Source organism: Miniopterus schreibersii (assembly GCF_964146895.1).
Source record: "Miniopterus schreibersii genome assembly, chromosome: 8".
Taxonomy (NCBI): domain Eukaryota; kingdom Metazoa; phylum Chordata; class Mammalia; order Chiroptera; family Miniopteridae; genus Miniopterus; species Miniopterus schreibersii.
In genome coordinates this window covers 8,995,731-9,011,258 of record NC_138109.1, presented here as the reverse complement: position 1 = coordinate 9,011,258, position 15,528 = coordinate 8,995,731, and the positions used below count along the sequence as shown (strand labels likewise).

Here is a 15,528-nt window from a genome sequence, read left to right as displayed (position 1 = left end):
GTGTGTTTGGAAGAGATATAGACTAGTAAAGAAATTACAAAAATCATTTGAGAGAGATTGATTGGTATGGCTGAAATTTGTGTGGTTTTCTTTTTTTTGTTTGTTAATCCTCACCAAGGACATTTTTTCCGTTGATTTTTAAAGAGTGGGAGGAAGGGAGGGAGAGAGAGAGAGAAACATCAGTGTGAGAGAGACATATTGATTGATTGCCTCCTACACTCGCCCTGACGACTGGGGATCGAACCTGCAATGCTTTGGTGTTCGGGCCCATGCTTTAACCACTGAGCAACACTGACCAAAGCAAATTTGTATGGTTTTAATCTTGGGGCCCTGTTCAGATAATGGTCATACTGTAGGTCAAAACTATTTTTTGAAATCACATAAAAGGAGATGTAACAGAATTAGTAAAAATACTAAATTATAGAAAATATACAAAATGTATGTGTATGGGTAAAAGAACTTAGCTTAAAATTCAATGAAATTTGATTACAAACACTGATATGAAATTATCCATATGACAAAAGATCAGTGACCAAAAATTTGGTGAATTGCGTATTCACTACAGCAAAAATCTAAAAGGCAGAATATTTTGAACCATCCTTTAGAACTTGGTATGATAGAATTTGACCAGAGAAGAGTTGAAGATGGGTTTCCTTACTTTAAAAAGAAAAAAAAAAACAGTAGTTCCAATAGTCGTAAGGTGGTCTTTATATTGTTACAGTTATTTGTTTATAAGGTGTCCTCATCTCCCCTGTGAGGCAGTCACACTGATTACATACAGCCAGTACAAGTGCTGGGTTTGGCAGCATGGGATAGGTACATGGTCAGAGTTCAGGTGAATAATTTTTTTTCACATGCTATAACTATTTCTCAAGAGGCTTATCAAGCTTTTCTCTCACTTTGCCTGCAAGTGCAGGCAGAGAAGAGAGCAGGAGTAGCTTTCAGGTTCAGTGACAGTTGACTCACATTACCTCCAAAGGAAAGACAGAATTCTGTTACACCCCCATACCAGCAGGAGACCTTCTTTTGTAGATTTCTAGAAATTGCTGGGAATTTCATTCCTGCCAGAATTGTTTATGCTGCCATTTTGGCCTGCTAGTTGTCAAGTGCCTGAAATCATTTGCATTGTCATTATAAGAGGTATGATGCATACATCTACAGAATAGACCTAGGATTAATTTTCTTGTCCTTTTTGGGGGTAGGAAGCATATGTAGCATCATTTCGGCGTTCTGATTTGGAACTATGCTTCCTGGAGGGCTGAGGGGAAAAAATTTCATAGGCTGATAAGGTAATCTAGATCCATTCAACAAAATTTTTTACTTTGAAATAACCATAAATGAACCAAGATATGTATATATTACCATACAAGACATAGTCCCTACTCTCAGGTAATTCATAGTTTATTAGGAGGTGCAAATGTACATGTAAATGTGAATAGAAGGCAAAATACTCTTAAACAGTACATTGTAAAAATTTGGAGGCATAAAGGGTGGGAATGGATAGAATGGAGGGGAACATTTTAAAAAACTAAAATAGGGACATTTTCTGCACAAAATAAGATTCCCCCAGACATGGTGGGTCCTCATTTCCTTTATTCCACACATGAATTGTAGAACTCCAGTGCTTTGTTCTAGGCATAGTGCTGGGCTCTGAGGGTTCAAAACTGAAGACTAGGGCCTCCTACAAAGAATTCACAGTCTAGTTTAGGTTTACAATGAATTGACTGTAGTGAAGAAACAATACAATAAAAGTGTTCAGAGTATGGTGAGAATTCAAGTTGTTTTTAAATGTTATTCCCCAAATTGAACTTTTACATTAAGCATGAAAAGGTGAAGTTGGGCTTTTATGACACAGTTTGAGATCCTTTCAACTGTTTACTGCTCTTGACTGATAAGAACCAATTAATCAGATACTACTTGTTTGGTCTTTGAGAGACTGGGCTGCTTTTCCTAATGATTTCATTTCTTTGATTATTTTGTTTTCTTTTTTATTACTACTTTTTTAATCCTCACTTGATATTTTTTCCATTGCTTTTCAGAGAGAGTGGAAGAGAGAGAGAGAAACATCAATGTGAGAAAGACACATTGATTAGTTGCCTCCCACACTCACCTGACCAGGGCCAGGATCAAGCCCACAACCGAAGTATGTGCCCTTGTCCAGAATCAAACCCAGGACCCTTCAGTCCTTGGGCTGACGCCCTAACAACTGAGCCAAATGGACTAGGGCTGTTTTATTTTTTATTAAGGCAAAATAGCAATTTGTATAGCTGAGCAACTTTGTTTTTATAATTTTCTTGAGTTCATTTTGCTACCATTCTTTATTTGGTCCGATCATGGTATAATATAGGAACAGGATACTTTTCTATGAGAATTTTCTCACCTGTAAAATAGGGCTTGATATGAGGATCAGATGAGAAAATATGAATCCCACCTTTGTGTACAAACATCTTGTATTTGTAAACACAGAGTTGAACCAGGAATAGGGTGGATTGATGTTTTACTCAGGCTGTATGTTTTAGTTCAGTATTTTAAATCAGGGTGTAATTTTAGGATTGCTGCTCCAGTTGGAACCCATAGATTACATTTTGGATAATTTTGTTGGAGAGTATTGAGCAGTTTTAGCTGTATTAAATTCCTCTAATGTGCTTCAAAGGAACCCCTCAGGCTAGTTTAGTCAACCTTTGTGAGCCCAATTTACTTTCCTTTGCATTTCTTTGAACTGCTATAGATGATTTATTCTTCTACCAAGAATCATAGTCAGGAAATTTGCAGGAAAGAGATGCACCAGGAGTAACATACTTCAAGATGTTTCTAAAGCACCCTCTCACTACAGAGAGGACTGGAATGCAGCACAAAGTGGCAATGATGGTCACCAATAACTCACTCCCTTTCTCAAAAAAAATTTCCCATTTTGTCTACTCCATCACCACTCTCCTGAACTTAAACCTGACATCCTCTTGAAAGTCCTTTATCTCTTTTATGAAGTCTGTTGTAAAGTCGCATTTTCCTGTGTACAGCCTCTGATTGGTTATGCCTTATCCATTTTCCCTGTTACCTTTTCATTCTAGTGGATTTCACTTCCCGTCTATCTTCTTTACTTATTTAGGTCACCTTTTCCCTCTAATCCATTTGGTACAAAGTGACCAGATTTGTTTAACTACAATATCACTTGTTTTGCTGCTTTCCTGACAAAGATCATACAGTTCTGCCCCATTACTATTAAGATCAAATTCCGTTTGGGGCACTGAAGGTGGCCCATTTTACCTATCCTGCTTGATCTCCCACTGCTCTGAGACCATCTCCTTCACTATGTGGGGAACTGGTTCTCCGTACATACCATGTCTTGGGCTTTTCTCCTTGCTTTTGTAAAAGTTGTGGACCATGCTGGTGCTTTCACTGCCTCACAGTCTATCCAAATCTCTCTGGATTTCTTCAGACCAGTTCCCCAAGCCTGTGTTAGCTTCTCATTTCCTTTTTTAAAAAAGTTTCTGGATATATTTCCTCTTTCTCCAATAGATTATAAGTCCTTTTAACATAGGGTCTCAACCTGTTATACTTTTGCATTTGTGCTTGGCAGTTTTGGGGTGGCTATTCAGTAAACACTGAGTTAGTGAGATTATTAAATAAACTCACCTGAGTGTTAAAATAATGGAAATTTTTGTTTTCAAAGATGGGTTTAACTTTTGAGATTTTTTTTCTGTGCCATTTGTCAGATTTGATTGTAATCAGTAGTTTGGTAGTCATTTTTATTCTGTAAACTTGGTAAAATTTTGATTAAATAAATTTTGAGAAATTGATTTTCTGTTTAAAAACTCTTTTGTTTCCTAGAACTTTAGAAGTTTCTCAGATGTTTACAAAAGTTATCAGTTTGAATATGATTCTAAGAAACTAGTCAAAATGTGAACTTCAGGGTCATGGTCAGTATTTTCCCGAGAACAACAAACTATTGATTCTTCCATCCATGCTTGCCACATAAAAGTATTTGAAAGTCATCATAGGTTTTCTTTTAAGATATTGGAAGTGTGGTCTCTTGAGAATTTGAATCAAGATGAGAAAAGATCCAGTAGTGTGACTATAACTAAAATACTTAACCATTCAAGAATTACTTAACAGATCTGCAGGTTTATTAGAGGAAAATTGAAAGGCTGCTATGTAAGATAAAATAAAAAGATTTCATTTTCAATTTGGGAAGATAGGCATAAATAACCTGAATTAAGGATCTCTACTTCAAACTTGGGGGAGGGAGTGGTGTGAAAACAAAAGGAAGCCTGCGAAGTGGTGCCAAAATCATGGTAATATTAAAAAGTTGCTTTTGTTTGAACTCGTGGAAGATAACTGTACTTGCTTGCTGTTCCATGTCATTGTGTCGCTGTCAGAAGCAGAGTCCCAGGTTGGAAAGACCCAAAGAGCAAATGAATGTAGCATTTTTACATGTTTTAATCAGGGACACTACCCAGATGGAGAGTTAGCTGCAGATATTTGTATGTGTGCTGTTTTTAAGAATGATGCAAGAATTGGTCTAGAACACCAATAATAAAGATGACGAGGTTTTCAGATGTCTTTGGAGAAATAGGACCCTCAAGTACTCATGAGTATATTATGATTAGAGAAAAAATAGCAACCTCATCTTTACTTCCAAACATGTTATAAATCTTAATCAAGTGAAGAGACAAATTCGTTGTTCCTTTGCTTAATTTTAAGCACTTTTTGTTTTGTTTTCCATCATTTCTTACCTATTTATATCAACTTCTGCTTGGTTTTCTCCTATTTCTCAGCATAAATAATACTTTGGATTTTTATACTCCTACATCTTTTATCAAAAACAGTATCTTTATAAAAGACTGCCCTACCTAGTTTGTAAAAGAGCAACTTGTTAACCTTTTAATCACATAAGTCAGGGGTAAGAAGTCCATATTTCTATTTAAAGTATTATTGACAGGAAAAAAAAATCAGTCAAGAGCTACCAGTAGGTTAAAATAAGCTAATTAGCAGATTGCATGGCAAATAGCGGGAAAAGGAGGAAAACCATAGAAGGAGGGGTAAAGTAATCCAGACCTCATGACTGGCTCAAAAGAGGTTTTTGTTTTTGTTTATTTATTTTTTTAGAAGTGGCTAGATGCCTTTATAACGTTGCTGTTATTTTTTGCCAAGCTAGGAAATATAATTTGAGAGAGGGGAACTGTATTATTCCTAATGCCTAAATGTTATTCTTAGAAACCATATTTATTTTATTGTTCTGCGCCCTTCTCCCCTTTTTAAAAAAACTTTTATTGATTTTTTTAGAGAGAGGAGGAAGAGGGAGAGAGAAACATTGATCAGCTGCCTCCTGCCCACCCCCTTCCAAGGATCAAGCCCGCAACTTGGGCATGTGCCCTTACCAGGAATGGAACTGACAGCCTTTTGGTGCATGGGACAGTGCCCAACCAACTGAGCCACACCGGCCAAGGCCCCCTCTCTTCCCTTTTTGAAGTACAGTTCAATCTTTTGACCTAGCTTGGTTCTATTTGGAAGTAAACAAAATAATGACAACAATTTTTTTTAACTTTAAAAGATTTTTCATGACTCCAGAGGTTACTAAGAATGAACATTTTTAATTTAAATTTTAAATGTAGAGCCTGCATTTTCAAGCTATGTTTGCAGATTGGATATATAATTGGAGTCATCTCTTCTTAATTATATGCCCTTTTCCAAAGGCTTTAAACAACAAACCACATGCCTTGTGCCTTTTCTGAGAAGCATAACCTTTTAAAACCTAAAGGGCCCTTCAAATAAGAGCATAGCGAGATACTGTAATTTTAGAATGAGATTCTATTCTACCTTCAAAGCAGAGCACATACCTTCTAGCAATACATTCGAATATTGTCAAAAATCATTTCTATCTAAACAGCTTCATATTCTTAGAGATTAAGATATCATTCTAAGGCTCACTGACCTATAAGCATTCTTACAGTAAGGGTGCTATGTTAGTTTCATTTTGCTACTCCTTTTAACTAAAATGGTAGAATAATTAATCCACTTTCTAGTTGAGATTCTTTAAAAATAAACTGTTTCAGTGAAGCTTGTCCAGTTTTTAGATGATTGCCAGGTGGTCTTTTCATATCTTCCAAAGATCACAGTGTATTTTCCCATAGTGTACCAGGTGGCTCAGTTTAAGAGGATCGTAGCATATGTCTTGGTGATAGATTTTGGAAGAGTCTGAAAGATGATCTATTCTGACTTTCTCAGATTGAACTTTCAAGCTGTGATACTTTTCTTGAAGTTATTTCTACACATTAATCAATGAGGAAATTTTCTTAGCAGGCTTATTGTACTTAGCATATGACAGCAAGTGTGTTTTAAAGTTTTACTAAGGAAGCACTGGCATATTCAGATCTAGCATAGTCTGGTGTGTATAGTAAAACTTTTTTGGAATTGAATTATTTTGTTACATACCCTGCTTTGAAGTCAAAGGGAGAATTTTTCATTAAAATTATAAGTCTTTTACTTGTCATATATATATATATTTTAGATAGAAAAGTAAAGGTAAAGAGATATTGAGCGGATGCTGATTTGCTGCAACCTCAGATCTCAGGGCCCATGTCACACCCATTCTCAGTCTAGCAAGTAGTAAAAGACATTGGGAATCCCCTTTCCCCCCTATCCAACCTTGACTATGAAATAAGACTGACAGCAAGGATTTAGCAATTAGAAATACTATGTACTTTGTTTTGGTACCTTTCAACAAAAATCAGTGTGTAAAGTTGAAATTTCCTGACCAGAATTTTGAAGACTATGATGTGATTCCCTGGGCCTTGATTCCAAAGGAGCTCTCTGAATATGGGTTTACTAGTTGGTGGTGAATTTGATAGTCACCAACTATTAGGCCTTTATGTCCAGATATTATCTCAATTTATGGAGTAAGGTCCCTGAGTTCTCCTCTTTCCTTCCACAGGGCAAGCAGGAGGACTTCAAGACGACAGTTCTGGAGGGTATGGAGACGGCCAAGCATCAGGTGAGGGTGGCATTAGATGCTTGCCACTTAGTAGCAAGAGCCGCCAAGTCAGGGATTGATGCTTGCGAGTGTTTTTGGCTGTGGTATCCACATTTTAGCCAGAAGCGCAGGGGACATTTAACCCACAGGACAGAGTAGTGTTAGGAGAGAGAGTAGCCAGAACAAAGGCAAGCAAAACCTTTTGAAGTCCTCAGGCCGATCTCAGCCCTCTGCTCTTATTGTTTTTAAGGAGATGGCGGCTACTTTTCTCCCCAACAGCTTTTATAGATAGACTTAGGAATTGTGGGACCTTTAAAAAGAAATATAGCTGTATACACACAGAGGAGAATTCATAGGCTGAAAGTCTTAAAAAAAAAAAAAAGGACAGAACGGCATTCTAGGACTAGGCAAGAATTATTCAGGCAAGTGACTCTTTTTAGAAATAGAGTTGGGTAAATTTTTTTCAACTAGCATTACATAGTTAATTATTTTGCAGTTTAAACATTTTATTTCTCACATGAAAAAAAAATTATTTAAAAAAAGTCTCGAAATGCTCTATATTTCCAGACCAAACTGAGATTTTTACTTCTAGGAAAGAGTAAAAGGTTAAATTATTTCTAGGGCCCATTTGGTACAGTTCAGGTTTGGTCCAGGAATCCAAAGTAGTATGTCTGGGTTTCATCCTTTGCCTCTTCAAAAAGGTTTTTGTGTTCCAGTGTCAAGGCTGCTTTTACGTTTTGATAGAATTGGATAGGCATTACTTTATTTTTGTAGTTTGTCACTTTTCAGTTGTTACGTCTACTTTAAAATTAATTTTCTATTGTAGTTTGTGTACAGCAGGTCCAGGGAGGGAGTATTTGTATTTTACTCTTGGAGCAAAGATAATTCAGTGTTAATACAGAAATTAGAATTTAGGGGTTCCAGAATGTTAGAAACAGACTTCTTTAAATGCTAGCCCAAGAATTGGCAGTTGATAACCAGTACGTGGTTATCTGAGAAGAGTTAAAATCCTCATTCAGAGTCTAACCTTCAAGAATGTTTTTCTTCAAAGGATGCACAATTGGATCTTCCATGGAATTGTTGAGAGTCAGGGATAGCCTTTAGAGCTTTGATCTTAAAGAAATATATTGAGTTTTCTTGTTGCCTTTTGTTTTTATGGGAATAAATTTATTCTTTTGCTGAAATAAACAATACATTGCATTGCTGAAAGTAAAAGCAAACTTTCATATTAAACGGTGGTGTTACAGACTTAATGTTAGTAGAACATGAGTTTTAAGTGTTTCCAGGAATGGTGGTGACTATTCTGAACCCTTCAAGATCTCCCTTCAGGTCCTTGTCATGTTCAGAAGCATGTGTTTGTACGATGATCTATCAGCATCAGAAACGTACTTATAAGTGATCAACATTCTTAAGGCCAATTACCCTCATGAGTGTCTTAGGACCAGGATCATATCTTGACTTTTTAAAATCCAAATCAAGTTGGTGTATATATCCTGAATCTTAAAAGTTAGAAGGGAACTTGAGGTCATCTTGTCTAGCTCCCCAGACAAACAGATAGTATTATATCACCCCTGTTTTATGGATTAGGACCTGAAACAAAGTTAAATGACTTGACTAGGGATACACCAGCAGTGGGGGGAGTGAGAACCCAGAGGTGTTGTTCCTTAAGCATAGATTTTTCATTACACACTCCCTCATAGGATCATTTAAAGTGTGCATTTGCCCTATAAGTAAAACGCCTAAAGCATAAGAAATCTCATGATCCTCCTCTTTTTTTCTTTTCTCTCCTTTCCCTCATTCTTAATTCTGAACCCTTCAAGATCTCCCTTCAGGTCCTTGTCATGTTCAGAAGCATGGTGCATCTATAGTTTACTGATTTTACGTAGTCAATATGTAGATCCTGTCAGGCTTTTGTTTTCAATCTTCAGCTAGAAACCTAGTTATCGTTAATTTATGTACTTTACGGGGGCTAAAGGCAAGTAACTCTCCTGGAGGCCTTCTTTCTTCTCTTGAATTTTTATATCTGTTTCCTTACTCTTAAGATGCTGCCATTGTCATATCAGAATCTGGGGGGGCGGATGAATCTGTGGAATAAGAGACCTATATCTTTACCTCTCCTCCTCCCCTTTTCTGCCTCTATAATTGGTTTATCCAGAAAGGTCTAAATTATTCCCTTAAATAATTTAACTACTTTTGCTATGTTTTCAGAGAAAGTGTTGAGCCATTCAGACCATTAGAAAGGGTAGTTGTGCTTTTAGCATGACTGCATTTTGAAAGGCAACGTTAGATTTTCCTGTGTACAGTGGTGAGAAAGTAACTGAACAGAGGGCAAGATTGGCAAGTACACAACCTTGGGGCTTTTTAAAAATGTAGATAGCATCTTTGAAACAGTCTCAATTTCCAGAATACCAGATTCTGTTAAGCACACAATCCAGCTCCAAGTGTAAATTATTTCTGAATTATCTGCACTACTGACAATTGCCTTTTAACAAGGATGTTAATGTCAATTGTTCTTTAAGGTTTTTCCCTTTAAAGGAGACACTTATGAGTTAGATTATCCAGGGTGGTCTGTTAAAAAGGATGTTTTCATTTAGGTTCTGAACAGTTTAGTTTCCAAATTAATTTTTGTTTCTTTGAAAAAAGGTTAGAGTTTTATCTTGCAGGGTTTTCACCTTGATTTTAATAGTGGCCTTCCCTCCTTGAAATAATAGTATTTATTCCTAAAAACCAAAAGGAAGGAAATAATTACCGAGGTGTTTTTTTTAAAGACCATTTTAGAAAATTGATAAAGTATTTAAGAAGAACTAGGTTTTTTTAGATGTTGTGTAGAAGATCAAGTGGAAAAGACTATTCCACAGATACACTAATGTCACAACTTTTGGCTTCTTTAAATTCCTTTTGTTAAACTTCTCATGTTTGATTTAAAGATACTATAGAACTGCCATATGACTTATAGGTATAAATAAAATTTCTTAATTGTTACATATTCTCATGATTCCCAGAGTTAGCCGGCTATATATATTAGGGTGATTTTTTATGATAACACTTGGAATGAGGAGCCAAATGTAATATAACATTTAGTGGGGGTTTTCCTGCATGGTTTTCCTGTCATTGACAGTAGTATTTTGCAGTAGGATTGATGTTCAGTGACCATCAGCTAAACACATAGAAAATAATAGCTACTATTAGAAAAGTACCCCTATTTTTGAGAGTGAGAAAAGTGGAGTTTATAGAGTATTGCTTTTCATGTTAATAGTATACACTCAGGAAATAAACCAAGAAGTAACCTATTAAGAGATATTTGGTCCAAATACTCAGGATTATTAATATTGTTATGTAGATAATGCTCCTTATAATGTAACATGTTTTTGGTCTTGGTTTTGTTTGTTTAGTTTGTTTATTTGATTTGATGGTAGGGAGACATGAAAGCTGTAGTTTTAGAAAATTTCACATTACTGAAATAACCCATATCCCCTGATAGTCAGCATTTCTTCTTTTCTTTCCTTAATATCATGTTCCATCCTCAGACTGGCTCTTACTGATTACTTTTTTCATTAGGAATAATTAATTATCCTGACGGGCTTTAATTTTAGGTTGGGATTCATTAAATGTGAGGATTGTTTTGATTTTGTGACTTGAACACAGTGTCGTCCCCTTATTATCTGTTGTGGATAGATAGGTAACTCCCTGTCTCCAAGAGCAGTGTTTCTTAATGTGCAGCCCATCTTAGCATTAGGCATTTTTGCTTGACCTCTTGTTAACCATTATTTTTTCCAGGTAGAGTAGTGTTTGAATGTCTTCGCGGAAACCACCTCAGTAGCTTAGCTCTAATTTTCTGAGTTGCGACTTTACCTGCTGTGTCTTTTTACTCTCCTAAATTTACTAATACCTTTTCCTTTAATTTTGCTTCCATTACCAGTGCTTCCAACTTCTTGTCTTAAATGCCTTAAAATAGTTGAATATGGAAATCTGGTGCCTATTTAGTTGTTTATATATAATTATTTCAATGGTATTGAATTTTGACACTTTAAATTGTGTCTTGATATTTCATAAGCTGGTGGTTAAGTATATTTTTATAAAGTGATCTTAGAAATGCAGGTAAAATATATGCAAATATATTCTAAGGACATCTTATAAAGATGTACTCAACTACCAGCATATGAAAACATCAACTTAATACCCAATTTAAAGAGTTTCAAAATAACATATATTTTACTTGTATAATGTAAGAGATGTACTACATGTATATGTACTATGTATACTACATGTGTATGTACTATATAGTATATGCAATAACATTTTTTACTTGCAATATGTAGAAAAGGTAAAAATTCCTTGCTTTCTTCTGTCTCCTCATCATAGTCTGCTTAACTTCTCTCTCTGCTTGCCAGCCTTGAGTTATGGGAGCTAATGGATGTTTGCAGCTATGAGATCGTGTATTTCATACTGTTTGTTATTAAACCTCAGAGTCCTCTTCATGTTCCTTGTTCTAATCCTCAGAGAGGGCAGGTGATTGTGTTTTCCACTCTGTAGCCCCTTTTTTTTTCTGCTAGTGTATTTTCCTTCATTGTGGTTCTTTAGTTTTAAATTTTATTGTACACTATCAATAATACTAATTTTAATTAGCATATTCTCCAACATTATCAAATTATTTTGTCACCGAAAAAATATTCCAATTTCTTGTTATGTTTTAGAAGGTGTATTGTTTCACTCAGTAAACTGGAATATTGGAATGTTAAGCTCAAGAAAGTGACTAAATTCTAAGGATGTTTTAGTTTTTGAGCAAATTGATTTTTTTTTTTTAAAAAAGGTGAGATCAGGCTGTGAATGAGGCAAAGCTTTACAGAGGTTCTTCAGGTCCAAAAGGAGTTCGAGGCATAATCATCACCCCCAATTCTGATTTCACTTGCACCTTTCCCAGACGTCCTTTGCTTTCTCTGCTAGGTGTGGAGGGTGCAGCGTTCCAGAGCAGACTCCCTCATGACCGGATGACTTCTCAAGAAGCAGCTTGTTTTCCAGATATCATCAGTGGACCACAGCAGACCCAGAAGGTCTTTCTATTTATCAGAAACCGCACAGTAAGTTTTTTCCATTACATTATAAAAAGTGCATGTTACTTTTATAGAGTCTGGAGAAACGAGGTTGCCATTGTTAAAAATTAGTTGTTGCTTTTCCCCCTTCGGGTATTTTTAAAAAATGTACAGGTAATTCTTGTTTTTACAAAATTGAGATCCTACTTGCTCTCATTCTTCAGATCCTTTTCATTCCTCATAGCCTCATATACACAACAAGAATCTTTACACTTTTTAAAACTATATTTTTAAAATAATCACTTTGTCTTTCTCAGGATAAGAGAAATCGTTATTCTGTTCAACTCCTTTGGTTCAACCTCCTCCTCTGGCTAAATATAATCAATTTTTAATGTTTACATAATATTTTGTCTGACAGTCGAGTTGTAATTTAGCTGTTGGACGTTTCACTGTTCATTTTGCCAGGTTATAACTGAGCTCTGCACAGCTTTTACGCATCCTTGACTCTGTCTCTGTTTATTATTTCCTTATGGGAGAGTTCTAAAAGGAAAACTACCTTGTTAAAAAGTATGAACACTCCTTAAGTTTTGATTCACGTTGCCAGATTGCTTCCCCAAAAGACTGAACCAGGTGACTCCCCCATTGCCCTGTCCCTGTTTTGTTATGAAAATGATGATAATCTGTGCTACTATAATAGACCAAGACTATTTCATTTATTTTCCATTTTTTGGATTACTTAGGATTACTTAAACTGACTGCTTTTTCACATTTATTAGTTATTCGTATTTCTCCTATGAATTTTTCTTCTATGTCCTTTATTCATCAGAAATTCTTTAACCATAGAGTAGAGGAGGGCAAGGTACTAATCAGAACATATTCATTATACTCTAGGGTGATAAAAAGCAAATTTACATTGTAATTTTAACTATTTTGAATTTAGCTCTGAGATATCATTTTAGCACACCTGCTTTTTACCCACCACTTCTTTATTGTGACTGTTAGATTACAAAATCACTGCTAAATTTGGATTGTTTAGCTAGAGTGATTGGTAGATTATACTGGATTTTTGTAGTCTGGAATAAAGGTTCTCTTTTGTGAAGAAGAAACAGGTTGATTTTTTTAAAAGTGAATAGAAAATTATTAATGTGTATTTCTGAGGTTAATTTGTGTTGTAATTGAATCCACATCTGGCCCTGGCCAATGTAGCTCAGTGGTTAGAACCTCGGACCGAAGGGTCGCGGGCTTGATTCCTGTTCAAGGGCACATACCTGGGTTTCAGGTTCTCCCTGCCCCTGGCGCATGCAGGAGGCAACCAGTTTATGTGTCTCTCACATCGATGTTTCTCTCCCTTCCTCCCTTCCAGAATCCATATCTGTGTGTGGCATATCAACATTTGATCTAAGTGGATCTTTTTAGACAATATTGTCTCTTTTTTGTTTATTCTGAGGGGAGTGTTCACTTATGACCTGAGCTTTATTTTATAGAATAGAAGGAGGAAGAGGCTTATATGGGGGGGGGGAGTGATGAGGAGCTTGGGCCCATAGTGTACTTGAGGAATTCCTTTTTCCCTTGACAGTGGCCACAGAGAAAAGTAGAGATGCTATTAATTTGGTTATATTTCTTACTTAGATTTAATTTACATATGACCAAATTTCCCCTTCTTTGAACCTTGTCTATGGAGCAGTCTTTGTTAAGTTTTAGCTAAGATTAAATATGGTAGTATGCAGTTGGTCTTACATTTTGAAGATAATATATTCAATGTGAAGAGAATTTATGTTAGAGCCCAATGATTGTACCACGGTATTTTTCATTTCTCATCTTACTGCTTTTTCAGCAGCATTCAAAATAATTGGCCTCTTCTTTTTTCTTAAACACACTACTCCCTGCTTCAGTGGCTGTCTTGGACTGCTTTATAGGCTTATCCTTGAACAGTAGGCCATATGTGAACTGGTTGGAGTTCATTAAGGCTCCTTAATGTCTCCCGTCAGGACTCCTCTTCTATACTTTTGGCTTCAGTTATCACCCATAAGCAAATTGCTCTAGACCTTGACTCTCCTATGAGTCCCAGCTATATATCTGGATTCTGGTCTGATATCTTCTCCTGATTGTCTTGAAACTAAATTCATTATCTCTTCTTTCAGTGATCCTCATTCAGTGAATGGCACACTGACTCACTTAGTTGTACAAGCCACAAACTGAGGAGTTTTCCCTGGCATCTCTTTTCCCTCAACCTCTGCATAGCTAATTGATCATTTGATTTTGTAGGTTTTGCCTACTCAGCAGCTCTTGCTTTGTGTAATCCAGGTTTAAATCCTAGTTGCTCCCTGCCAGCTGTATGAGCTTGGCAAGTTACTAGTGTGTTTTTTTTCTTTTTTAGGTTAAATATCTCCCAGCTTCTTCAATAATTCGCTCATTTGACATAGTTTTATGTTTCACTAGTTTCTTTGTCAGGAATATAACCCTCATTGTTTTAGTATAAGAAAGCCTGTATTTGGGGCCTTGGAGTTAAAAGGATATTTTAAAGTGGTCAAATGGTATATGTCTAATTGTGTACAATACAATTTCTATCATTTAAATACAGTTGCAGTTGTGGTTGGATAATCCAAAGATTCAGCTGACTTTTGAGGCTACTCTCCAACAATTAGAAGCACCTTACAACAGTAAGTAATGTGTTCAGTAGGACTGGTTTTGGGCTGGATTATGAAAATTGACATTTCCTTCCAGGAGCCTCATGGTTCCTTGATAACGAATTTTGTTTTTCATATTTTCATTATTTCACCTTGTGCAAAAATGAGCCTTATAGAAAAGCTATTTTGTATGTTTGTAATTGTTTTCCTGGTTTTTAAATTGCAATGACAGATGAGTGAGTTCAAGAGATTGCTAATAATTTCCCCAGACCTATGTTCCAGCTCTACTCCATGGAGTACTTTGTTGGCGTTCAGTTGACTAGCTGTCTGACTTTCTCATTTCCCACTTGCCAGCAACAAAATCTTGTAAAGTTTTTGCCAGAGTAATTGAGCATAATACTACATTTTAAAGGGTTGGTTTTAACTTTTATTTCATTATAATGGAATGTCATTCTTAAAAATTCTTAATTATGTGATATGTACTTTGTACTACTTCATAGACTAATACTTCTAAGAATCACCTTTCTAGAGGAGTCACAGGACCTGAAGATTATGGAAAATATGTATAGAGTGACTTCATGATGGAACAGTAGAAGAGTTAAAGAGCTTTTTGTTTAAACTGCTAAAAATACAAGCATGTTTCTAAATTCATTTATTCTGTAGGTGACACTGTGCTTGTCCACCGAGTTCACAGTTACTTGGAGCGCCACGGTCTCATCAACTTCGGCATCTATAAGAGGATAAAGCCCCTCCCAAGTAAGGGCCTGGCCGGTGCAGTCCTGATTTTGGTGTTGTTCTAGGGCTCAATTTTATTTCCAGGAGGATTTGAGCATTTTATTTTGATTTCTAAATCTATATTTGGAGTCAGAAGATCCCAAAGTTCATCTTATAAGTCAAAATT

At 36.0% G+C, this 15,528-nt stretch overlaps 1 protein-coding gene across 2 annotated transcripts in view; it reads left to right on the top strand.

The window, feature by feature from the left end:
- The window catches only part of KDM1A (lysine demethylase 1A), a 52,466-nt gene that overhangs the window by 11,218 nt on the left and 25,720 nt on the right, over window positions 1-15,528 (top strand). Inside the window, exons 3-6 of one of the 2 annotated variants that reach the window (XM_081144893.1) lie at window positions 6,932-6,991; window positions 11,915-12,048; window positions 14,582-14,660; window positions 15,291-15,383. In XM_081144893.1, the coding sequence (XP_081001019.1) occupies window positions 6,932-6,991; window positions 11,915-12,048; window positions 14,582-14,660; window positions 15,291-15,383 (366 nt within the window). The remainder of the gene's footprint in view (window positions 1-6,931; window positions 6,992-11,914; window positions 12,049-14,581; window positions 14,661-15,290; window positions 15,384-15,528) is intronic. The other variant, XM_081144894.1, reaches the window with a different exon arrangement.